Source organism: Lonchura striata, chromosome 15 (assembly GCF_046129695.1).
Source record: "Lonchura striata isolate bLonStr1 chromosome 15, bLonStr1.mat, whole genome shotgun sequence".
NCBI lineage: Eukaryota > Metazoa > Chordata > Aves > Passeriformes > Estrildidae > Lonchura > Lonchura striata.
In genome coordinates, this window is record NC_134617.1 from 18616144 (window position 1) to 18642521 (window position 26378).

Consider the following 26378-nt stretch of genomic DNA (forward strand, 5'->3'; position numbering starts at 1 on the left):
TGGCCTTGGCCTCTGATGGTCGCATCTCAGTTGCCTCAGAAGCACTGGGGCTCTGTGCCTTCCTTCCTGCAGAAAAGAACTGACCCTCTTGTCCAGGGGCCATGGCAGGAGCTGGAATGTGGCCACCAAAATTCCATCTATCCTAGGATTGCTCCCAGACAAAAGCTGCCAGGACAGACAGTTCTGCCTGGCCTTGGCCTCTGGTGATATGAGCAGAATGTTTTCCTTTGCAAACACCTTGGACAGGGCCCAGAGATCTCCCGAGCTGGGTTTTGCAGGCCTCAAGAACATAACCCACGTATGGAGGCTGATGTGCCTGGGCTCAGCTGTGAAGAGACTGAGGACAGATCAGGAGTGGCCTGGCAGGGCTTGAAAGGTGGATTCTAAAATGGTGGAGCTTTTCTCCATAGTGGGAATCAGGCAGGGAGAGAAATTATGCCCCAAATGCAGCTGGGGAAGTCCAGACTGGACACAGGAGGAGAAAGGAATTTCCCTCCCAGGGCAGGGCTGTGGTGCAACACGTCCCCAGCAGGAGCCTGGAGCAGCCCAAGGCTTTGTGTGGCCAGGCAGGGGCAGCAGGAGGCAGAGCTGCCAGCAAAGTAAGGGCCAGCGAGGTGAGGCAGCTGGGGGTGATGACAGCCTGCAGGGACAGAGGCGCAGGGCGGGGACACCGTGGGACAGCCTGGGCTGCAGAGGGCTCAGGGATGTGCAGCAGCTGCAAGGCCCTGACAGAGCCAACCTGTGCAGCCCTTTGGCCATGGCTGCTGGCCCTGGGCCTGAGGCCACCAGGGGACAAGTGACCCTTGCAGCCCTGGGGCCTCAGTGCCTCCTTGTCCCTGCTCAGCAGCCTGGCAGGGGCCGCCCCATGGTCCTGCCCTTGGCACTGCACATCCCCACATGCCAGTGCCCATCCCGGGAAGAGCCCTGAGCAATGAGGGAGGGACAGGATCTGCCTTGCCAGGGGCTGGGGCTCAGGCCTGGGCCCTTTGCATTCCTGAAACACATCCAGGTTTGCTCAGCACCAGAGACACCTTTCCCTTGCTTGTGCCCAGCTGTCATCACTGACTCCAGTGTTCTGCTCTGACGGGAACCTGGGGAAACTTTCTCAGTCCTGTTCCTCAGTGGGACCCATTAAAACTTCAAGAAACTTTGGAGTTTTAATTTAACTTTGAGTTCTTTAGAAGTTTTTTGAAGACACTCTCAGGGACTGAGTCTGATGTAAACAACACCAAAGCCCTGAGAGGGTCATTAAAGTTTTCCTATTCCAGTTGTGGAGAAAGATTTCAATCTGCTTGTAAGAAATACACATTCCTGTTTTAAAGCGTGTAATTTATTACATTTCTCTTTAGATCAGAGGCTATTCAGCATTCTATGATTGATATTGACCCAGGGTCTCCCCTCAGGAGCTCTGGCCTGCTCGGAGAAGCTGTGCCCTGAGCTCTGGCCCAGCGTGGACAACCTTGCTCCACATTGCCCCAGCCCATCCTGTGTGTCCTCACTCACCTGGGACCTGCTGTGCCTGCAGAGCTGGCTGCACCCAGCCTAAGAAGGGCTTTCCCTTTTTCTATGTTTGGAACAATCTAAAACCCCTGAGTTTCCCCATGAAAACAGACACCCTCCTCAGGTGTGTGCCAGCCCAAGGTGCCACCAAAACTCCTCCAGACCGGCCCAGGGCCAGCTGTGAGGGTGGATCATCAGCCCCAGCTGCACTGGGCACTGCAAGGGGCTGTGGCCATGGGCACTGCACTGACCCCACTGCTGGGTTTGGCTGCCACGGCAGCCCTGAGAAATTAAACTGTCCTTGGAAACACTGGGGAGGACTGGGACATACTGGGGAACACTGGGAATGCTGTGGGAGACACTGGGACATACTGGGAGTGATCCTGTGGGGCACTGGGACAGCCTGGGAACATGAGGAATGCTGAGGGGGAATCTGGGTGGGCTGGGACACACTGGGACATACTGGGAGTGAAACTGTGAGTGAAACTGGGGGATACTGGGACAAACTAGGGACATTGTGGGGAAGACTGGGCAATACTGGGGCATACTGTGGATGACATTGGGATGAACTGGGAGGGCCTGGGAATGAACTCAGGTGTATTGGGAGGGACTGGGCTGTACTGGGAAAGATTGGAGGGGAACTCGGTTTCTACTGGGCTGTACTGGGGATGAACTGGGCTGTGCTGGGACGGCCTGGAGGGGCACTGGAGCTGTACTGGAATGGGCTGTTCCCGTCCCCGCCACCTCCCATTGGCGGAGGGTCCCGCCCATCACTGCTTCCAACCAATAAGCGTCAGGGATCATGGCTTTGGGGGCGGTGCCTGGGGTCTGCGCCATCTTTTCTTTTGCCTACAACTCCCATCATGCCCCGCAGCCCCATAGAGCCCCATTAAAGCCGGGACTACAACGCCCGTCATGCCCCGCGCTCCACAGAACCCCGGTACCGCCCCCATCTGTCCCATCAGTGTCCCCCAGACCCTCCGGGATCCCCAAGTGCCCTCAGCGCCCATTCGGGACCCCCTAAAACCGTCCTCGGATCCCCTGAGTGCTCCCAGCCCCACAGGTGCCCGGTACAGCCACTTCTGGGAATTCCTCTCCTCTCATCCCCCGCGGCCCCAGAGCCCCTCAGAACACAGTTCCGCGCCTAAAATTCCTGCCGCGCCCTGCGCCCTGAGGAACCCGGGTAAATCTCCCCAAGCTCCCCCGAGTGCTCCCCCGGACCCCGAAGGGCCCCAAATTCCCCTCGCTGACCTCCAGGGCCCCGGACCCCCGAGTGCTCCCCCGGACCCCGAACTGCCCCTCAGGATCCCTGAGTGCCCCTCCAAGCGCCCGCCCGGCTCCCCCAGGGGCCCCCAGACCCTCAAGTTCTCTCTGAATTCCCTCCCCAGACACAAAACTGCCCCAAATGTGCCCAGAAATGTCTCCGTGGGCGCAAAGTGGCCGCTTTTACCCTGTCTGTGAAAATGATAAAAATGATGATAAAAATAATACAAATAAAGGAAAATACAATAAAGGGGGTAAAATCAATAGCCAATAGTGGTCAATGAATTAATGAAGGGAATTGTGTTACTTAGAACCAATGACCAATCCGTTTTTGGTTGCAAAAAACATACAGAGATTTTTTTATAGAAGCATTAAGATGAAATGCTAAAATATAGAATAATATTTTTATGCATAAGCAAAATAAAATTTTAATTATTATTATCAAAAATCAATCAGTTTAATTAATTTAATTAAAAATTCACTTAATTTTAATTATGAAGAAAAATGCACAATTTTTAAAAAATGTTTTGGGATGTCAGTCCCAGGTGGGCAATATCAGGGGGTAAGGGGATGTGGTAAATGGATGTGATTCATGCTGAATAAGTTGTTGTCCTAGACTGCAAGGCAAGATGTATTCAATTGCCATCTGTTAGAGGTTGGTTCACTGCATTGTTTATTTTATCTTTTTATTTTCTTCCCTAATAAAGAACTGTTATTCCTGCTCCCATATTTTTGCCTGAGAGTCACCCTTAACTTCAAATTTATAGCAATTTACAGGGAGGGGGTTCTACATTTATTTTTTTCCCCATTTCAGGGAGGGTCCTGCCTTCCTTAGCAGACTCCTGTCTTTGCAAACCAAGACAGATTTTGGCACCCAACGTGCAGCTCGAGGGCACAGAAACAAAAAAGAGAATAACAGTTCTTGAGTAATCCAATTTCTGTGTGCTGCTACAGAAACCTCGTTCAGCGGCACCCTGTGCTCCAGCCTGCCCTGGTTTGGGTGGCACGGAACCGTGGCTGCATTTCTCCATTTGCAGGCCCTGATCTAAACACGGCTCCTACAGCCAAGGCTGCTGTGGCTGTTCTCCGGTTTGTTTTATGGGTGAATAAAGGGAAGAATTCATGCATCTTTAACTTCCTCTGGGAAGCAGGCACATGGATTCACAGCTGTCACACACTGACTGTGTGCTTTTGGGGTTACTTTAATAGTGGCACCTACTGTGAGGAAATGACACCGGGGGAAATTTTCTCCCAAGCCTTTAACCATCTCTTTGGGGCTGCCCCACCAGTTTGTGAAGGGCTCAGATCCACTCCAAATACCAATGATATCATACAGGGGCTGTGTTGCTGTTAGCCCTGTTCTATTTGGCACTGAGAGACAAGGGAAGATTAACCTGGAAAACCACCCTGACACCCAGCCCAGAACCTGACACGGCCCCAGAGACCAGGGATGCTGCTGCCCCAGAGCCTGACCCTGCCCCACAGCCACCCCAGATATGAACCACCCAGACTGGGTGGGGGTCTGGTGAGGGAGATGCAGGAGATGCTGAAGGAGTGCATTTCCCCAGCTGGTGAGAAGCCCTCCCCCTGCCCCAAAAAAGGAGAGTCTGATGGGGCAGCAGTGGAACCCACAGATGTTAGAACTGTCCAGGTTCCAGCTGAGCCACAAAGGCAGCCACAGCCAGCAGCAGTCGCCCCTGTGGAAACAAGGAGGTCTAAGATGGAATCAGAGCACCCAGATAAGGGAAGGCCCTCACAACCCATAGGGGAACTAAAGGTTGCGATCATCACCGAGTCCCTGACGCACAAAAGTCTCTGTAACCTGCACAAGGACATTGAATGACGGAGACGTGAAGCTTATACAACCTGACTGCTTCAAGTCTGAGACCTCATGGGTACAGGTGTCCAGCTGGATGGTGGTGAGGCAAGGAATTTGGGACCCTTAACCCAAAGCTCAGGTATGAATCAGATTTTTGTAAGGGAGCCAGGGTCCCTTTCCCTCTGGGAGTGGATTTTAATGAGTGTCAGAGAGAGGTTTGTCCACAGGGAGAGAATGCAGGAGCACCAGCACAGAACGTGCTGGGAAACCCTTGAGGAAGGGATCCAAGAGCTGAGGGAAGTGGCAGCATTGGAGGTACTCTTTGGGAGGGATGGACAGCATGATAATGACCCCGACAAGGTCAGGTGCACAGAGCAAATGCTGTGGAGTCTGGCAAGGCTGGGGCCATCTCAGTACACCACCTTCATTGCCACGATCAATGCCGATAACAGCCGAGAGACAGTGGGCTCTGCTGCCAGCAGCTGAGAAATTGTGAGAGTATGATCCATGGCCCAGTGCAGGCTCATGGCTCTGCTGTGGGCAAGGAACTCAAAGAGGAGATGAGGGAGATGAGGGTGGAGGTGAGGAGGAACAGTTCCCACATTGCCCCAGTGCGAGTCACAGGCCCCAAAGTCAGAGCCCAACGTTCCCCAGCCAGAGAGAGAGGGTACGCCCCACGGGCTGGCCTGGGGTTCTTTCTGCGTGACCATGGGGAAGACATGGGAAGGTGGGATGGGAAACCCATTTCTGTCCTGGCAGCGTGGGTGAGTCAGCTCAAGGAGGGAAGCACTGACCAAGGGAATTCCAGTAAAGTGAAGGTAGCCTCAGCCTCCCATGACCGAGCTGCCGGGTATGATCTGTCAGATCTCCTTGAAAGTACCTATACCATGTGGGCTTAGGAAAGAAATAATAACCAGTGTTAGAGGGGCCCTGTCTCTAGCCAGGGAGAGGCACGGGAAAACCGTGTCTTCTGGACAGTGTGGATCCGATGGCCTGGCACATCAGAGCCACAAAAATATGATGCTTTAGTTGATACTGGTGCACAGTGTACTCTGATACCATCGGGACATGTGGGGGCAGAGCCTGTTTCCATTGCTGGTGTGACAGGGGGATCACAACAATTGACTCTGGTGGAAGCTGAGGTGAGCCTGACTGGGAAGGAGTGGAAGAAACATCCTATAGTGACTGGCCCAGATGCTCCGTGTATCCTAGGCATAGACTTCCTCCGGAACAGATATTACAAAGACCCAAAGGGACTCAGGTGGGCTTTTGGCATAGCTGCTGCAGAGGCAGAGGACATTAGGCAATTGAACACCTTGCCTGGACTGTCAGAGAACCCATCTGCAGTAGGACTCCTGAGGCTGGAAGAGCAACAAGTACCAATTGCCACCTCGACAGTGCACCGCCGGCAGTATTGAACGAATTGGGATGCCGTGATCCCCATCCACAGAATGATCCGTGAGCTGGAGAGCCAAGGGGTGGTCAGTAAGGCCCACTCACCGTTCCACAGCCCCATCTGTCCTGTGCGCAAATCTGACAAAGAATGGAGATTGACTGTGGACTATTGTGGCTTGAATAAAGTAACTCCACAGCGCTGCTGTGCTGGACATGCTGGAACTCCAGTACGAGCTGGAGTCCAAGGCAGCAGAGTGGTACGCCACTGCTGACATTGCTAATGCGTTTTTCTCCATTCCTCTGGCAGCAGAATGCAGGCCTCAGTTTGCTTTCACCTGGAGGGGCGTGCAGTACTCCTGGAACCGACTGCCCCAGTGGTGGAAGCACAGCCCCACCATCTGCCATGGACTGATCCAGGCTCCACTGGAAAAGGGAGAAACTCCAGAACACTTGCAGTACATCAGTGATATCACTGGTGGGGGAACACAGCAATGGAAGTGTTTGAGAAAGGAGAGAGGATCGTCCAGGTTCTGCTGGAAGCTTTGCCATCAAGAAGAGCAAAGTCAAGGGTCCTGCCTGAGAGATCCAGTTCCTGGGGTAAAGTGGCAAGATGGACAGAGTCAGATTCCAACTGAGGTCATCAATAAGATCACCGTGATGTCTCTATCCACCACCAAGAAGGAAACACAAGCTTTCCTAGGTGCCATAGGTTTTTGGAGAATGCACATTCTCAAGTATGGCCAGATTTTGAGCCCTCCCTACCTGGTCGCCCACAAAAAAACCAATTTCCACTGGGGCCCTGAGCAGCAAACAAGCTTTCACCCAGATCAAGCAGGAGATCGCTCATGCTGTAGCCCTTGGCCCAGTCAGGACAGGACCAGATTTCAGAAGTGTCTTCAAAGTGGATAGACTATATTGAAAACAATGCAGAGAGAATTGTTTTGTCCTTTTAACTTTTCTTATTTATATCTTGATATCAGCAATATCCAATTGATATTGACCCCCAGCACCTTGTTATGCAATCTGAATACATATGAAAATCATGATCCTTCATGGCTAACAATCAATAACACTTCGTCCCTGCCTCCCCCCCGCCACCATTTCCCTCATCCAACCCCTGGCATTCCTATGCATCAGGAATCTTGTGGCCAGCAGGACCAGGGCAGTGATTCTTCCCCTGCGAGACAGAGTGAAAATTTAACAGGGTAGAAATCCATTTGGATTTAGGTGAAATGTGCTCCTTTGAGCTTGCTAACATGAGTGAAATATGCTGTTTAGTCTGGTAACTGCAGCACTAGCAAAGTTGCCCCAGCTAAAGAGAAAGAATGCAAATTTCCACACTAAAAAGAGATAAGAAAGACTGCTTGGGCCTTTAAACAGACCACGCAGAGTGACCCAGGAGTTCTTTCTGTACTTTCTGACAAGAACAAGTGTAACTAGCTGTAAGTGTAACATGAAATCATGAGAATGAATATGCATGAACCTATTGTGAAATTCTATGCCTATGGAAATTAATTAAGGGTAATAAAAAAGGTTTGGGACTTCTCAGGGGTGCGCATGTCCATTGAAGGGCAATGAGTCCCTACATGTGTCCAGCGCTGTAAATAAACATACCATTCTTTACAAATCTTTATTGGAATTGTGGGGTTTTTAGTTTTCATCCACATTTCACCTGTGCTGGGCACTGGTTGGGCAGCACCTCGAGTGCTGGGTCCAGTTCTGGGGTCCCCAATTTAGGAAGTGTCCAGGACACTGCAGCACCAAGGAATTCATTGTGGCACTCTGAGGCTTCATGGAACCAAGAGGCCACTGTGACCCTGCAGTGCCTTGTGGAACCATGCAGAGCTTTTTGACAGAGCAAGACCTCGTGTCATGATGGGGCCATTGTGACCCTGCAGGGCCCTATGGAACCGAGGGGCCAGTGCTGCCCCTCAGGAACTCACGGAATGCAGGAAACATGTTTGACACTGTGGTGGCCCTTGGGACCAAGAGGCCATTGTGACACTGTGGGACCAAGGAGAGCATTGCTGCCCTGCCAGACCTCATGGAACCAAGGATGCACTGTGACACTGCAGGGCCTTGGGGGACCATGGTGACATTGTGACACTGCAGGGCCCAAGGATCCAAGGGACTTTGTGACACCAAGGGTTCCCATGGAACCAAAGGGACATTGTGACACTGGGAGGCCTCATGGAATCATGGAGACCACTGGGACACTCTGGGGCCTCATGGAACCCTGGTGACACCAAGTTGTCTAGAAGTGTTGATCTGCTGGAGGGTAGGAGGGTTCTGCACAGGGCCCTGGACAGGCTGGATCCAGGGCCCAAATCCAACAAGGTGAGGTTTAACAAGTCCAAGTGCCGGGTCCTGCACTTTGGCCACAACAACCCCTGCAGCACTACAGGCTGGGGACAGAGGGCTGGACAGCAGCCAGGCAGAAAGGGACCTGCAGGGACTGATGGACAGCAGGCTGGACATGAGCCAGCAGAGTGCCCAGGTGGCCAAGAAGGCCAATGGCTCCTGGCCTGGATCAGGAATGGTGTGGCCAGCAGAAGCAGGGCAGTGATCCTTCCCCTGTGCTGGGCACTGGTTCGGCAGCACCTCGAGTGCTGTGTCTGGTTTGGGACCCCCAATTTAGGGCGGACATGGAGGGGCTAGAGCATGTCCAGAGAAAGGCAACAAGGCTGGTGAGGGGTCTGGAGCACAAGTACTGTGAAGAGCAGCTGAGTGAGCTGGGGTATTTGATCCTGGAGAAGAGGAAGCTCAGGGAAGACAAGGCGGTGTCAGGGCACAGGTTGGACTTGATGACCTCCAAGGACTTTTCCAGCCTTGTTGATTCTGGGATTCTCTGAAACCACCCTTGGAGCAGTTGCAGAAGGAGCCCTGGGCCTCCTCTTCAGAAGCTCCAGCAGCCCAGGTCCCTCAGCTTCTCCTCACAGCCCCAAAGCCCATCCTGTCAGTCCTGCAGAGCCTCTGCAGCTCCTCCTCACTGCCCAGAACAGGGAGCCCCACAGCCAGACACAGCAGCCCAGATGTGCACCCCTGGCCTGGGGTGCCTCTGGCAAGGGAGCAGCACCAGGCACTGCAGGAGCCTGCAGACAATTCCTGCAGCACTTGTGGGATGATCCTGCTCCCCAAGGGATGTTCCCAATGTGCCAAGTCAGGAACTGCAATGGAGAGTGGGGCCAGAGAGGAAAGGGCAAACAGGGATGGTCTGTGTGCAGAGGAGGGAACAGGGCTGGGCAAGAGGAAGAAATTTGTATCAGGAAGAGTAAAGAAAGCAAAGGTGAAGCCAAGGAAATGCTCAGGGCAGTTTGGGGGTGGCTGCCAGGCAGCCCTGGCTCTGAGCAGCAGCGTCTGCAGTGGGACAGGAAACTCCCAGCTGATGGGAACAAACTTTCTGGCTGACTGCAGAGGCCAGGACAAAGCTGAGTGGTTTCCCTGGTGTCCCCAGCCCTTCCTGGCCCCAAGGGCTGATGGCATTTGTGCTGCCTCAGGTTCATGTCCCCACTGCACCAGCATGGGGGTGCTCCTGCCTGCTGTGTGCAATGCAAACAGGGGCTGCTGAGCCAGTGCTGCCGTGTCTGTGCCTGCAAGGATGTGGCACCTCTGTGAGCTGGGGGAGAGGCCAGGGCTGCAGAGGGGGGATGTTGTTGGCAGCTCCATGAGGACGCTCTGGGACGCTGCCCTGGGCTGTGCAGCGCACTGGGGATGGATCAGCCCCTGCTCTGCTGCTCCTTCCCGTCTCCCCCAGGGCCCTTGCAGAGCACCAGCCGTGCTGTTTGCCCCCAGCCTGCCCACGGCCAGCCTGGGGCTGCTCACGGTGGTTTTCTGTGCTGAGCATTGGCCTGGCCGTGTTCTTGAGAGAGCCTGGGCAAGGAGCCTGGAGCCCCCAGGCCCTGGCCTGAGGCGTCAGCGCTGCCCCAGCAGTGCCCATGGCCTGTCCCTGCTGCAGCCCCGGCACTGCCACCCCCAGGACTGTGCCCGGCCCCGAGAGCACTCAGGCCCTGCAGCAACACCAGGGCCACCAGGGCAGCGGGGCAGGGCCACGGGAGCAGCACTGGCAGCACCAAGTGCTGCTGCTCCTGGGCACAGCTGCTGTGCCAGCCCTGATCTGCCCCAGCTCTGCACACAGACATTGCTGCTGCAGCTCCAGAGAAGGCAACAAAAGGGCATCTCTGCAGAAAACTGTGCTGGGACATCCTTTAGTTCCTTTAAAAACACTGAGAGCACAGCCCCTCAATGACACAGTCTGTGGCCACAGGGAAGGTGGGGAGAAATAAAATGAGAAATGACACAAATAATGACATTTCTTTGTGGACAACATTAAAATGTAAAACAAAGAAAAAGAACCTCCAAGAGGAAAACAACAAGAAGTATCAAAGATAACTTTTATTACAAGTGATTTCCAGAAATTGGCCTGCACTTTAATGTTCCTGAAAGCATCCAGTCATCTGTCTCCACACTGCAGCCTTGGGCTCCTGGTTCCTCAGGCTGTAGATGAGGGGGTTCAGGCCTGGAGGCACCACTGAGTACAGAACTGACAGTGCAAGATCCAGGGATGGGGAGGAGATCAAGGGGGGCTTCAGGTGAGCAAACATCATAGTGCTGACAAAAAGGGAGACCACAGCCAGGTGAGGGAGGCAGGTGGAAAAGGCTTTGTGCCGTCCCTGCTCAGAGGGGATCCTCAGCACAGTCCTGAAGATCTGCACATAGGAGAAAACAATGAACACAAAACAACCTAGTCCTAAACAAGCAGTAACTTCAATGAGCCTGAGTTCCCTGATGTAGGATTTAGACCAGGAGAGCTTGAGGATCTGTGGGATTTCACAGAAGAACTGGCCCAGGGCATTGCCATGGCACAGGGGCAGGGAAAATGTATTGGCTGTGTGCATGAGAGCATTGAGAAAGGCACTGGCCCAGGCAGCTGCTGCCATGTGGGCACAAGCTCTGCTGCCCAGGAGGGTCCCATAGTGCAGGGGTTTGCAGATGGACACGTAGCGGTCGTAGCACATGATGGTCAGCAGGAAATACTCTGCTGTGATGAAGAAGAGAAAGAACAAGACCTGTGCAGTACATCCCTTGAATGCGATGTTCCTGGTGTCCCAGAGGGAATTGTGCATGGCTTTGGGGACAGTGGTGCAGATGGAGCCCAGGTCGCTGAGGGCCAGGTTGAGCAGGAAGAAGAACATGGGCGTGTGCAGGTGGTGGCCGCAGGCTACGGCGCTGATGATGAGGCCGTTGCCCAGGAGGGCAGCCAGGGAGATGCCCAGGAAGAGGCAGAAGTGCAGGAGCTGCAGCTGCCGCGTGTCTGCCAGTGCCAGCAGGAGGAAGTGGCTGATGGAGCTGCTGTTGGACATTTGCTGTGGCTGCACATGGGCACCTGTTCATGGAGAAAGGACAGTGAAGAATTAGAGGCAATGCCTGTAACCAAAATCAAAGACATTTCCCATACCCCCTCCCCTAGAACACACATAGACAGTCTTTTGTGTTCTACAATTCTGGGGTTTTCTTCATAAACACCCTTATATGAGTACTGCTGTTCCTGGAAGTCAGAAATCCTCAGCATTTCTGCTTCACTCAGGGAGAAATGAATAAGTTCTGTGCAGCAAAGTGATGAGAGGAGAGTGAGGGGAGATGCTCTGTCATTCTGACCTCTTTAGAATTTCTCTGGGCTTTAACCTTTCTCTGGATTAGGATGATCAGCTTCAAACATTTTCCCTAAAAAACCCCCAGGTACTGCTGAGAGTAGATGGATCCACCACAGCCCAGCTGCACATTTGTAGGCAAGGACTCACATTGCTCATTTCACCAACCCAGAAGCATTTTCAGTCTCAGAACACTTCTGCCTTTCCCCATCAATCTTATAACTCAGAGATGCTCTAGGACATGTTTGCACCCTGGATTGAAGCTCACAGCTTGGACTGGAATCTCAGGGACACTTCCAAGTGTCCCTCTGATGGCACTGGATGAAGGGAGGTGCAGCTCCTTCCCTGGCTGCACTGCCAGCATTGCCCAGAGCCGGGCACTGGGGACAGCTGTGTCACCCTGAGCCAGCTGTGCCCCCTGCCAGAGCCCCCAGTGCCGGGCAGCTGCTCCCAGCCCTGTGCTCTGCAGAGGGAACTGGGCCCGGGGCTGCAGAGCTGCCCCACGGCTCTGCTGCAGCTCTGCCTGCACAGGAGGGGCTGCACGCCTTGGAGCCCCGGCCCTGAGGGCAGAGGCTTGGCTGGGGCACAGGAGGGAGGGGGCTTGTTCAGAGGGAGGGGCTGCACTGGAGGGGATCCTCTGGACATCTCTAAACTCTCCCTGCCTCAGCATTTCTGGGTTTTGTTTTCTCTCCTTCCCTGATCTTCTCTCTGCTTCCTGGAGATTTTCCTCCTGCAGGTGTTTCCCTGTGCCTGATCTCTCCCTGCCAGCACTCCCAGACCCCAAATCTCTGTGCCCTCTCCTTGGCCTGACAGAACCCTGCCTGTTTGCAGGGCACAGGCTGGGGGCAGGTTCTGTTTGCAGCTGGGAGAAAGGACAGCTCAGACTGAGCCTGATGGCTCCAGCAAAGGTGATGCTGGGGCTGTCCATGGGCAGAGGGGCTGAAAGCACATTAGGGATCTCCTGTGAATCTCTAGATCACTAAAAGTAACAGTTCAGATACCTCAGGCAATTCTCAAAATTCCTAATCAACCTTTAATATTTATCCCCCATCCCTGCTATTCTCCAATAGTAGAAAACAGAATACAAAGTCTTTGAAATGTCCTCATTTTTATAAAAATCCTTGTCTTGGAAATATTCTATGGAGGATCAGAAGCCCTCACCATGTCAGAGCTCCATGAGCATTTCACGTCCCCTGCACCAGAAATACTCAGTACTCACAGGATCTGTGGGCATTGGCATGTTCCAGCTTTAGGAGATCTCTCCAGGAGCTGCAGCTGCATTGTCCTGCAGCCAGAGATTCCTGTGCCAAGGGCTGGCAGTGATTCTGCCTCAGGCACTTTTCAGCCCCTTCCCAGCCCTGACTGATTGAAGCTCTCTGTGCCTCTGTGCTGTGCCCGGGCTGGCTGCAGGCAGTGCCCTGTTATAGGGAATGCCGCGGGAGACAAGACTCATGATATCATGATCATCAAGTCTCAGTTTATTGTAACAGATTTCACAGTTTATATATGTTCGTTAATTAGCTCATACATATTGCAAAAGCCAAGCTCATGATTGGTTGCTATGTGACTTGTACTATTATCTTTAAAGTATCTTTATGATCGATACATGCCTGTCCGGCTGGCCTTGCAGTTGGAACAGCTTAGTACCCCCTTTGTTCTTCTCTATCTACTTCTACATACCAAGCAGTTTCAATATCCTGCTTTCTGCACATCATCTATTCTTCAGGGCCATGCGAACTTTGCAGCAGTCACGTAGCCCTCCCTATTTGGATTAATTTTACAGTATCATGTCCCTTGTCGTTCAACCATTCTTCTGTCAGGCTCTCTTCATCTCCCCCGTTTTCCTTTTGTACAAGAAGTTGTGCATTCAGCATTTTCTGCACAATCTGCTGCATCAAGCCTTGCAAGCAAGTAAACACACAGGGCAAAACAAGCAAAAGTATCACAATTATGCTTAGAACTATTATGCTGTATTTGATAATGTCTCTTAACTATGGTCCGATCCCCAATCCTTTTAGCTATCTTTTTAAACCTAATCTATCCTCTACCTTTAACTGTTGAGTTAGCTCGGTCAATTTTCGTATTTGCTTATGGATGGATGTAGAGTGATCAGTAAGTTCATACAGCACATTCCTTCAAATTCTTCACAACTATGACCTTGGGCTAGAAGAAGTAAATTAGTGGCAGCTGCTCTGTTTTGCAGAACTGCATGACAGATATTACTTATATTTGTGGCAAGCTCACTCAACATTTTAGATGGAATACTAATTTACTTTTTTGTCCAGTAGGCTAGGATTTTCAATTGTGTGAGAGCTTGCACTGAAGCAACTCGTGGGGTGAAAAATGAGGTTAGTATTACAGAAGTGCACCCCACTTCATATTTCTCATGGTTTTGATTGTTCTGTTTAACATGAAAGGAACAAACTTAATTCTAAATACAAACTATATTTATGATAAACTTAATGCTATGCTTTTGATTATCTAATTGATTGTTCCTCTTTTTCTTTTGCCATTGAAAAGCAATGGTAAAATGAACAGAAAAATCACAGGCATTACTAAAACTCATTAAAACTTAGCAAAAAAGTCTATAACATAATTAAAAACACACTTATGAAAAAACCCAAAGTCTACAATCTTCTGTGGGTGAAACACAAATCTTTGCACAATCCACTTTTGCTGTGCATCCTCTGATTTACTTGTGGAGAGATTAGTGTTCTCTTGAAATTGATAAGTTTAACATTCTTCACTGAAATCTATCTAGATTCTGCACCTGCTAAAACACAAACAAACTCAACACTCCCCACAGGGACTGGAGGGTCCTCTCTCAATTCTGTTTCCTAAAATTTGCATGAAGAAATGGAAATATCAACATCTTTATAATAAACATGAAAAAACATCAAGAACAAAACAATGCATATAGTAAAGAAACTAACAACAAATAAAAATCAATTAGATAATACACAATTAATATTACATATAAAATCACAGTTACCAAGTGCTACACTATCAAATTGTCATCCCAGAGTCTGCAGCAGCTGATAAACCTTAAAACAACAGAGATTTGGATAAAACATGTCCGGATCATGTCTCTCCAAAACTCCCTTTGAGGCTCAGCTGCCCTACATGGTCAAATTGTCAAGCCAAAAGGACTTGAATACTTTTTGATGCAGAAAACACCTGGGTCAATTACACCATCCACGTAGAGCCAGAGCTTGGCCAGAGCTCAAACTCTAATTGGAGGATATGTTTTAACACATTATAAAACAAAAGTCCTAGAAATAACAGTTACAAGTAAAAAACCTTATTATTAAAACTTTATCAAACTATCAAATAATTGAACCTGTCTAAAATCTCTTTCAAGACAAAAATTCTCTAAATACAACAAACCCTTTCTTCAGAAATCTGAAAATTTGAAGTCTGAAATCTTGAACTAAAATTTGGACAATGAATTTTTAAAGGAAGATGAATTGCAGCTGCATAAAAGATTGGATGAGTAGTTAAAAAATCAAAAACACAGGATCCTGAAAAAATATCTTGTAATCAATCACCTAAAGAGACAATAAAACATATGAAAACTGACTGTAAATACTATAACAACACCTTAATACCTTAATGCCTTAATACCTTAATACCTTAATAATAATTCTTATCACAAAAATCAGACAACTCACATTTTATGATCAACCTATTAACAAGAAATGTTTAAAATAGTTTAAGACAATCATTTTAAAGCACTCATATAACATTAGTAACAATCACTACTTATCATTACTTACAAAAACTTAACAATCACTATTTATCGTATTATCTATAAAACTTAAAAATCATTATTACTTATAATATTATGTATAAAAACCCAAAGACAGAGATTACAAACTCAATACAAAAATTCCATCAGGTGACATTTTCTCAACTCTTGGTTTTCAGAGACATTTTTGGTAATTAAATGATTACTAAAATTTCTATCTTTATACAGTGATTTTTATCTATATCATATTTGAAATAACATTGATTCACATAATGTTCAGCCTTTTTGGTATCTTGGAAAACACTCGGTCCTGCTGTACTTTTTCATTACGTCTTCTGACTCTTGTAAGAAATTGGGAAGATGCTGTTGAAATTTTTGCTGTAGTGTTGCGATCCCGCCACCGGTGGCGCTGCTGCTCTCGGCGTTGTCGCTGCCATGGCAACCAGGACTGTGCCGCCATCTCCGCCGCCATTGCTGGGCGCTGCGGGGCGATGAGGGGCGGCGCCGCCTCGCTCCCGTCCTTGTTGTGTCACCTTGTGGATGGGAGAAGAGACACCCCCGCCACGGCCGCGCCCCGCCTGCTCCGGCTCCAGCGCGGCTGAGCCCCGGGAACGCCCCTCTCCCCCCTTGCGCTGCTGCTCGGCAGCAAGGAGCCTTCCGTCTCTCGGCTGATGTCCGCTCCGCCCTGGGCTTGCCTCCGGCTCGGTGCTGGCCGGCCCCACTCTGTCTGGCCCCGCGCCCGCTCCGTTCTACCTGATCCCCGTTCACACAAAGTGAATTTGGGATCCCAGTCCCGTTGCCATAAAGCAATTTGGATCTCAATTTCCAGCACCTCAATGCTACTAGTGTCTATGGGAGGTACAGGCATTTCAGAAGCAGAGATGGGAACGGGAAAATTTGTGAGAACCGGAGGGTTTGGCTCACTGGAGAGAAGCGAGGGTTTACATTCCTTATTTTTCTCCAGAGCTGTCCGTATCACTTCCACCGCCCTCTTTTCTGCCTGACACATTAACAATTCGTTATCAACCACTCTCCAAAGTTTACTCATTTTCTTGCCCGGTTTATCCTCATCTAACACTAATTCCCACAACTTATCCCTATATCTTCTCCATTCTGAAAGTTCATGAACACTATGGGGGTTAATGAAAAAGCCGTAAGACTCAGCATGATGCAATAGCGAAGGGAGATCCTTATCTAAGTCAATCCCCCTAATCTGCCTTTTTCTAAGAGAAGCACTAAATAAATCATATGCTGCTTGCCTTTCCATGATTACGTCGGTACCGTTGCTGGCTCCTTCAGGCTTCGGCAGCACGTATCGGCTGAGCCCGCTTCTACGGTCACTCAGGGCGCGGAGAAGAGCGTTTCGCCTCTTCTCTTTATTTTCGCCGTCCTTCCAGCCGCAGGACCCGAACCCCAACGCAGCACCTCTCTCGCCTTAGGCTCGGATCAGGTCCCTGCTTTCGGGAGCCAGTTGTTGGAGGGATGCCGCGGGAGACAAGACTCATGATATCATGATCATCAAGTCTCAGTTTATTGTAACAGATTACACAGTTTATATATGTTCGTTAATTAGCTCATACATATTGCAAAAGCCAAGCTCATGATTGGTTGCTACGTGACTTGTACTATTATCTTAAAAGTATCTTTGTGATCGATACTTGCCTGTCCAGCTGGCCTTGCAGTTAGAACAGCTTAGTACCCCTTTGTTCTCTATCTATTTCTACATACCAAGCAGTTTCAATATCCTGCTTTCTGCACACCATCTACTCTTCAGGGTCATGCAAACTTTGCAGCAGTCACGTAGCCCTCCCTATTTGGATTAATTTTACAGTATCATGTCCCCTGTTGTACAACCATTCCTCTGTCAGGCTCTCTTCACATCTCACGCCCCAGAAGATGTGTGGCTCATCCCGCACCTCTGTACCTGCCCCTAAAACATTAGTGTCTGTAACCCCATTGGCCCATGCCTTATCCCAGCCCACCTAGGAGCCCCTGATAAGGGGGCTCCGAGAAGCCATGCGGCCGCTTGGAACCTCTTCTCGCTCTTGGAACTTCTCCCCTCTCTTAGAACTTCCTCCCCTCTTAGAACTTCTCCCTCCCACCCTGGGGCTTCCCCTCTCCTAAACCCTCCTTTTGTCTCTCCACTCCCTTGCCCGCTTAAACCCGGCCACATGCTACGCCTGAGAGCACGAGGCTCGGACCTTCCTGCACCCCCAATAAACCTCTTTCCCCAAGAGCAACCTTCAGAGATCTCTGCCTCCCTCCACCTACACCGTGCTGGAGCGTGGTCATCCCGCATTTAGGTCCCTGGGCTATTTGTTTATTGAGTTGAAAAGACTAAAGTGGTTTCAGTGGTATAATATACACATCGCTTGTCAGGTTGAGATCAAAGCAGCTTTAGCTATAAGAGAATAGAAGATGTCTGCACTTGGCAAACTCTTATTTTTCCTCCACGTATGCTGTACATTCATCAAAGAGCATCTTCACAAGTCATACTTTCAGCTGTCAGCCACTCCTAAAACTATTGCAGCTGCCTTCCTTTCTTCCTCAAAAAGATAGAATGGGGCTTTTTTCAGCCCCAGCCATCCTTCTCACTGTGCAGAGATAGGGACTGTGCAGTGCCATACAAGTTCCTCAGCCTGGGGACAGGTGCTCATTCTCTCCTGCCCCCAATGGTGTGAGTAACAAACTTGCAAGCAGGAGTCACTAACAGAAGCAGGTGTCTCTCACTTTTTTTCTTTTTCTCTCTTTTTTTTTGTTGTCACTTTCCAGTATTCTGTGAGCAATAAAAATCCTTAAATATTTGCAGGGGAAACTAAATTTTTTGTTCTTGTTTTTGCTTGACTAAAAATCTGGGGGTTTGCCAAGATACAGATCAAACCAACAGCAATCACTGTCAGTGGTATTTTTTTCCATGTTGAAAAAGTTTAACAATTAAATTCCATCATTTACTCTGACATGTTGAGATATCAGTCACTATTGCATGGGCCAAGCACTTATTCTGGATTATATCTCCCAGTTATATAACCAAGTATTCCTTCAGTACGATGGTCTTTTTGCTAAAAGATTTGATGTTCCATAGAAGATGCAATTACTGTACAGAGTTTGTGCATAAAAAGAAAAATCCTCAATCTCTGACATATGTATAGAGCTGACAAAGGAAAGAAATTCAGTATCAGAGCTGGGTAAAATGGCTCATGGTTCAAGTGGTTGTTTTTAATGCTTTTAATAAAAAAATCCTCTGCTGTTGTTTTTAAATACATGTAGTCAAATCTGGAAATTTGAGCATAAGAACATAATGTAGCCACAGTAGGATAATGGACTGAAAAAAATAACCACTGAAAAGACTGAATAAAAAATAAACACTCCCCACTTTGTCCCCCAATTTTTCTGGAATTGTTTAAAGCTAAAAACTACAAAACCAAAATTTACAGAGCTATTTTTTCTGAAGTGTGGACTATACAGTAGTGATAATGAAAATGAGAACAAGCCTCCTGGGATGGTTGTGCTACTTTGCCCTGCCAGATACAGAAACATTTCTATACTTTAAGTATTTTATGTTGTTTTAAATTTTATTTCATTTCTAGGGAACAACAGTACCTCAGGTCATTTTGATGTCAGATTGTATTTCACATCATTTCTGTATGAGGTGCATTTCTTTTCTTTGGATACTTCAGGAAAACATTATGAGGAGCCTGAAAATTGATTATATGAGGATGCAGCCTTACAGAAAAATCATGAGCACTAAACTTTCCTTGCCAGCAACAATTAAAATATGTAAACCAGTATTTTAAAGAGTTTGAGTTGAATGGTGATGACTTTAAATGGCTTTTTAAAGATGGTGACAAAAGTACTTATGGGTATTTTCCCCTATACTCATACAATTCTGTGTCTTTAATGCACTGTAATCATAATAAATATTTCCAGAACTGAAGAAACAGAGCCTGAGAGCTTGTCCATCCTAGAAGTTTCTATTGTTCTCATAAATTTTTCTCTACAATTATCTCTTCTCTTGGAAACACTGTGACATAACCATGCTGCCATAATAAGCATAAGCAGTAGAAATCAAATTCAGAGCTACACAACTTATTTTACAAGGAGAACAGATAATGAAATGGTAAGTAGTGTCAATATACATTAATGGAAAAAATTGCCTAAGCCCTGCATGACTCTGAAAGAGCAAGCTTTCCAGTTATTTTCGAATATTCTGATCCACATGGAAAATGCAGAGAAGTCCTATTTTGCAGGGCTGATTTGCTTCGTATGTGAGCCATAGCAAGGTCAGAATCCTTGGAAGGACACTGCTTCTTACCTCAAGATTTCTGTGAGCTTCTGCCTTGCTTCTGGCTTGGAAGACCTTGAAAGGCAAAGAAAGAAGAGGAAACCAGTGCACTTTTAACCAGGGGTGACTCAAGAGATTAAATCGCTGCCCACTGGCCATGCTTCACAGAGCACAAAGCGAAGATTGACTGCCCATGACGACATTTGAACCTTGTGTCATTGCTGTGAATCCTCCTGGGTGTACCTTGCTCCTTAGACTGAAGGCACTGTCATTGAGCAAGCTGGGGGTTAAAGCAGCCTTTTTATTTTGGATAGTAATTCACTAATACTTGGGGACTGAGAGGATTTGGGTTGCAGTACTTATTACAGCCTATTTCTGCCTTGGTGGAAGGAGGTGAGAAGTACAGAGTACCTGAAGCAAGGAAGAATTGAGATATGCCAAAGAACCAAAAAGCTTGATTGGCCACCTAGAGCAAATCTTTGTGGGCTTTAGGAAACTGTGGGGTGGCTGCTCTCACCTGCTTCATGACTGGCCTTTCTTTTCCTGCATATTATTTTCATTTCTACTGTTTGTATTGTTTTTTCTTGCACTTTGCTCCTTACTATGAATTAGTATGCTGCTCAAAGCTAAATATCAGCCAAATTGATAAAGATAGGTTATTTATATCTTCTCAGGATTTAAATGCCACAGAAAAAGTTGGGGGACTTGAGCAGATCAAGCAATGTTTTACCCTGCAGCCCCATGCAAGTGACTAACTGCTTTAATGGCAGGTACATTGACAGCTTTAGTTTGGATATGGAGGGAAAATAGATTGTTTTTTGGAAGACACTGCTACTTTACTCAAATTTGCTACACTACAGCTCAAGGGTTAGAGCACACCTAGACAGTGTGACCATGCTGTAACTATCACTGTGTTCATTTGTAGTTTTTTACTCAGAAGTTGAAGCTTCTTCTTCTTCCTTTAATTAGCTGCCTCTATCAGGACCTGTTTTGTTTTCTGCTATAAATGGTGGGTCAAATAAAAAGAAGGACAGATTTCAGGCAATTTGAGAAATTTTTCTTCTTTTATTATTTCTTCACACATATATATGTAGATATTGCTGAAGGGCAGCTATTACTGAAGGGTAGCTCAATCTTTTAGGACTAAATTGTTCCCTAGGAGTTGTAAAAGTGACTGTGTAAAGAAAACTTCAGCAATCTTTCCAAAGATTGCTAAAAAAATTCAGGAGTACTCTGCTGCAAAATTTCAGGCATTTCAGGGCATTTTCACTTCAAACTTCAAGCATTTCTATGGAAATGCTCAAGAGACAGCATACTTAATATATCCAACATCTCTGTTTGCAAAGAGTCTATTTCAGATAGAGGTATAGGAAGGACATTCTCAAAGATATAGAGGGTTACGTACAAAGAATGACGCATTTCAGGCAATTTGAAAAACTTAACTTCTTTTATTAGTTTCTCAAACATAGATATTCAAGTATTGTTTAAAAGCAGACAAGCAACTGGGGGAATTCTCTAAACTAAGGGTAATTCTCTAAACTAAGGGTTTAAACTAATCTAGTCTAAACTCTATTTCTCTACACTAAGGGTAGCTTTGCAAAATAGTTATATACTGCCAACACTAAAGGGCCTCTGGAATGAATGCTAAGAAACAAGTCTAATTAAAACTACAACTCACTAAATAACTACATTAAGTCCCTAATAGGCTAGGTTGCTGTCTTCGAGGTATTCCAAGCAACCTCCATAAGCTTCACTGTTGTTCTTCTGCAAGGATGTGCAGGTGGAGCCCGTTTCTGCCTCCTTGACTTAGGCAACAGCACTGTTGCAAATGGAAGGTGAAGGGCAAGGCCACTCATGGAAGTGTCTGCACAACGAAACCATGTGCTGCACCATCTTCCTTTCACAGGAGCAGGAAAGCAGCTTCAGGATTGCCACGGACAAATACAACAATCACAAAGAGTCGACGTCACAGCAATCAGCTGCGAACTTCTCCATCAGAGCTTTGTGCAGGGAATTCTTCTCAGTGTTGGAGAGCATCATCCAGAGGTGAAAGTGCAGCTGAGCATAAGCCTCCATTGCCTTTCTGTGGGCATCTGGATCTCGGGCCAGGTACTCAAAGAGGTTGAGTGGCTCAACCTTTTGCATTGCTGGCGGCAAGCTGATCTCTGCAGGAAGCTTCTCGTTGCCTAGAACAAAATGGTCCAGGTGTTTCCATTTCAGGCAGAGCTGCATGTATGCCATGATGTCCCACAGCCGCAGTGGAAATTCCTTCCTGCGCCAGTAGACGGGCGGTAAGATGTTTAACACATGCATGACCAGAGTCTTCCAGTTAGAGTTGGAAAAACCTGTGCCGCTCAGCATGCAGGTGAAGAGCTGCAGGTATTTCAGGTGCAACCTCTTACATGGTATCTGCCTGGCAATGTGCTGGAAGAATTTTGCCTCCGCCACAGCGAATGTCTCAGGCCATGCTGTTCTTGTGAGGATGTTGGCCTTGGCGGGCTGACTGCTCACAAGGTTACCGGAGTTGCCTTTCTGGGCCTCTAAGGGCTGGTTGACCACAAAGATGTCATAGTCCCCTTGGCACACCCAAAAAAGCATCTCCACCGACAGGGTCCTCTTGCCTCTGCTCAGCTGGAATTGGCAGGACCGGCTGCAGAGCTGAAACACCAAGTGCCAAGAGTATGACTGAGGCACATGCAGCCACGAGCATCTCACCATCTGGAAGAACCAGCGGGAGGTTTTCTCCACATCCAGGTAGGAGCCGGTGCAGAGTGTCTCCAGGAGGCTGCACTGCTGCTTCCGCCGCAGCTCCTCCTGCGAGTGGTGCAGGAGGCACAACAGCTTCTCGCCCAGCTGCTCGCTCTCACACGTGCACACCAGCTCCACACGGACGCTGAAGGTCCTTGCTGCCGTCTGCCCTGCACTGCTTGGCTCTAGGTGGAAGGTGTGCCCTGGCGGGATTCAGTGGGACCAGCACACGGTACACCCCATCCCACTCATGGGGGCTCCAGCCCTCAAAGGCACTGCCCACCCCAATGGCTACTTGAGGCACCGGATCAAAGCTATTGCTCACGCTGTACACAAAGACACGTGTGAAGCTCTCCATCAGCTCAGCTGTCACTGAGCAGCCTCTCTCCAGGTCCTCCACAGGCCACTCTATACCATCCATTAAAAGGATGTCCTTCTCATTCCCAGCATCTTGGGTGTCTTCTCTGTTTTCAATTCCACCACTGGCATTTTCTTCCCTGCCACCATCACTGCCACCTTTTTCACTGGCAGCCACATTACCTTGTTCCTCTTCTTGTCTATCATTATTCTTGTTTCCCTCCACATTCACATCAGCCTGTTATTCATCCTTGTTTCTGTCATTGCCATCTTCTGCTATCACATCCTTATTTACTTCCTCAGGTGCAGGAAAACCACTATGGGCAATTTCATTCCCACATTGATTGCTATCTTCCTGCCCAGTCCAGTCTTTACTTCTTTGGTCATTGGCACGTCTGCTTTCCTGCACCTTCACATCCATGTATTCTTCTGTTCCATCTACATTGTCTTCACCTTCATTTACATCAGTGTTTTTGCCTGCCTTTATAGTAACACTATTGTTTTTTTCTTCATTTCCTTCTCCTTCTTCCTTTCCAGTGTCCTTGTCTTGGTCCACCTGTACATCCTTAGTTTTTTCTTTATTTGCTTCTCTAGATCTTCTTTATTTCCAGCAACATTGCCAGGTTCTTCTTCATTTCCTTCAGTGGTAGTGTCTCCTGGCATATCCCCATCACTCTGTTCTTCTTTCTTTAAGTGATAGCCATTGTCGACATCGCTGTCTTCCTTCACATCATAATTGCCACTGTTGACATCGCTGTCCTCCTTTATCTTCACATCATAATTGTCTTCAGTGGCATCATCCTTGTTGCCATCATCTGCAGCCACAGGACTGCCTTCTCTGTCATCTTCAGTGCCGCTGTTTTCTGCCTCCAGAGTCATATCTCTGTCTTCTTCACCTTCCTCTGGATCAGCGGTGTCTTCTTCCTGTTCAGTTATTCTCTCATCTCCCAAGGTCTTGCGGGAGCTCTGGTCCTTGCTGCTGCTGCTGGCCTCACAGCTCCTTCTCCTGCAGCCCAGCCACAGGCCCAAGAGGAGCAGGATGCCAGCAAGAACCCAGAATGGCCACTGCTGCAGGGCACCAAAGAGCATGGCTCCCCAGCCCTCATCCTGCTGCTGCAGGGGCCCCTGCTCCAGCTCCTGCATCAGCTGGGCCATCTCACGGTCCAGCAGCTCCTGACGCTCCCGCATTCTCTGGTGCGTGGCCTCATCCAGCCCATCCCCAGCTGGCTGGGGGTACTGGATCAGGCTTTGCACAAGCACAAACAGCAGTGACAGTAAAGCCATGGTCTGCAGGAGGACACACAGGAGGGGCAGTGGGGCCGGAATGGAGACAGTGAGGGGCAGGAGCGGCAGGGATGTGGTGGCAGGAAGGAAAGGGCCCCCGGCAGCTGTCAAGGCTGCACCGCTGCCCCGCGCGCCCCGCGCCCCCAGCAAGGCGCTGCGCCCGGCGCTGGGCCCTGGAGACGGGGCAGCCCCAGGGACCGGCGCTCCTGTCCCAGCCCTCCTCCAGCCCCCTCTCCTCTCTGCTGTGTACTCACCGCTTGCTGAGGCTCTACTGGGGCAGCGGCACCGGCCTGGGGCCTTTTATAGTTGCCCCCATTGTGACACGGCCCCTGTGCTGTCACAGAGTCCAGAGCGCATCACAGGCCAGCCCCGCCCGCCGTCCCAGCCCGGTCATGGAACTCATCATGGCCCCGATGCAGAGAAGAAAGGAACTGAAGTCTTTTTTTGCGTTTCAGGCTCTCTTATGTAGTTTGTCTCACAGCCACACAGCACTCCCCCTACCCCAGACTGGATGTGAGACTTCAAAAGGTGATGCATGTCATCTGCATCCTGTTCTGTTCAGCGCTTGAGACAAAACACCCCAACACCTCTTTCTGCTGCTGCTGGAAGGGGCAGATGAGATGGCTTGAGCTATGCTTGTAGGAAGCTACCAAAACAGTAATAGCCTCTTCAGCTGCACACTCACTAGGCAGAGGAATTTACCTCAAGGCACATGTTGGACCTGAAGGCACATCTGGAAGTGAAAAAGCATCTTGAGAAAAAATATCTGCATTTAGTCTCAGAGGAAGAATTTGAGCCACCTCAGAGCATTTCTGTTTTGTTCTATAATTGTGGGGTTGGCGGCTTTTTTTTTTTTTTCTTTTTTTTTGAGGGCATAATAATTGTAATAAACACTACCAAATGTGAATTTCCCCTCTCCCTTCTTTGATGGAAGACAAGCAATGAAAAAGTGGCAATTGCTCTTTCTCTGCATCTTACTCCAACATTTGCAGTTATTAAAATTTGTATCTTCTTTTCACTAGTCCATCAGTTTGAGGTGATGTCTGCAAATGAATAATAATTTTTCTTACCACTGTATCCTCAGCTTTAAGAGGATTCTCTCCCTTTCATATTCAGATCTTTCATTTTCTGCTTTATGCATCCTTTAAAGACCAGAAGCCTTTTCCCTCTGCTTTTTAATTTACTTCGGAAAAGCACATTAATTAAACAGTTACATTTGGTTGGTTGAAGGTTGTCCATGACATTTACTTAGCTGGGGTTTATCTGGCTGTCAGAATAACTCACTGGAGAGATCACAATTTTATAACAATGCTGGTCAACCAATGTGACCTTCAACAGGACCACCTGTGGTGAACCTTGTGAGCCTGCCTGTGGCACTCATCCCTGCCTTTTCTGGCATGATTTTATATGCTACTGCACCTCAGGCACACAGTATGTAACTTCTGTCAAGCCTTCAAGACACTAGAAGTGTGATTCTGGAAATGCTGATAAATATAAAAGATACGACTCAGAGATAGCCATGTTACCTCTTCTTCTAAGGTTTCCAGGCCTGTAAACGAGGAGGGACAGGAACAACCAGACAATCAATTTATGGAACACTGAAAAGGTCAAGATATTGTAATATGCTGTATTGCACTGAATCTATGGGATATTAAAATTCAGATGGTTCATTCCTAGAAAATATTTGCAGTTGCACAAATAGAGAAGCACAGATTTCCACCATGGTGGCAATTACACAAACAAATGGATCTACTCCAATTACAGTTCGAGACAAACATCCTTGTGTGAGCTTCTTTGGAGCTTTTATATTTGGAGTACTGAGTTGTTCCACTCAAGCAGAGGAACTTAACCTGATACCAGGGATGGAAGGCTTCTTCCCTTCTTCTTTCTCATAAACAAAATGATGAGAAAACATTAACAGTCAGATCAACCTCTGCTAACCTTTTAACTTCAGCTGTTGATATGATTAAGTCAGGACCCTCTGTTAGACTATTTTTACCTCTTATTTTCTTTCTCTCCTTTCTGATCCTTAATTTGCACTTGACATTTCAATTGATTTGTTGGGCTAAGGAATTTTGCCACTATTAGCTTTACTTTGACAAACCTCTCTTATTTTAGCATAGAGGGTCCCAGAAATTTAGCTAGGAGCCATTTTGACATAAGGGAAAGATGAGGTTTCTGGTCTATGTGACCCTGTACATTTTACAGGCTTTTGAGGAAAAACTCCTTTTCTACAGGATGCAATTTCTAAACCTCTGGACATTGCTAGTCTAATCGACCCTAAGTGGTGACCAACATTTTTTAAATCCTTATCAAACTCTGGACCTGCAGCTA

At 48.3% G+C, this 26378-nt stretch overlaps 2 protein-coding genes across 2 annotated transcripts in view; both read right to left on the minus strand.

The window, feature by feature from the left end:
* The window catches only part of LOC144247141 (uncharacterized), a gene marked incomplete at its 5' end in the record, with an annotated part of 238215 nt that overhangs the window by 49197 nt on the left and 162640 nt on the right, over nt 1-26378 (minus strand). The window lies entirely within an intron of this gene.
* On the minus strand, nt 21589-24758 carry LOC144247135 (uncharacterized). The gene is given in 5 exon segments (XM_077786729.1): nt 21589-22614; nt 22616-23359; nt 23422-23745; nt 23827-24047; nt 24747-24758. Coding segments are annotated over 5 exon segments (2310 nt in total). The 3' UTR covers nt 21589-21605.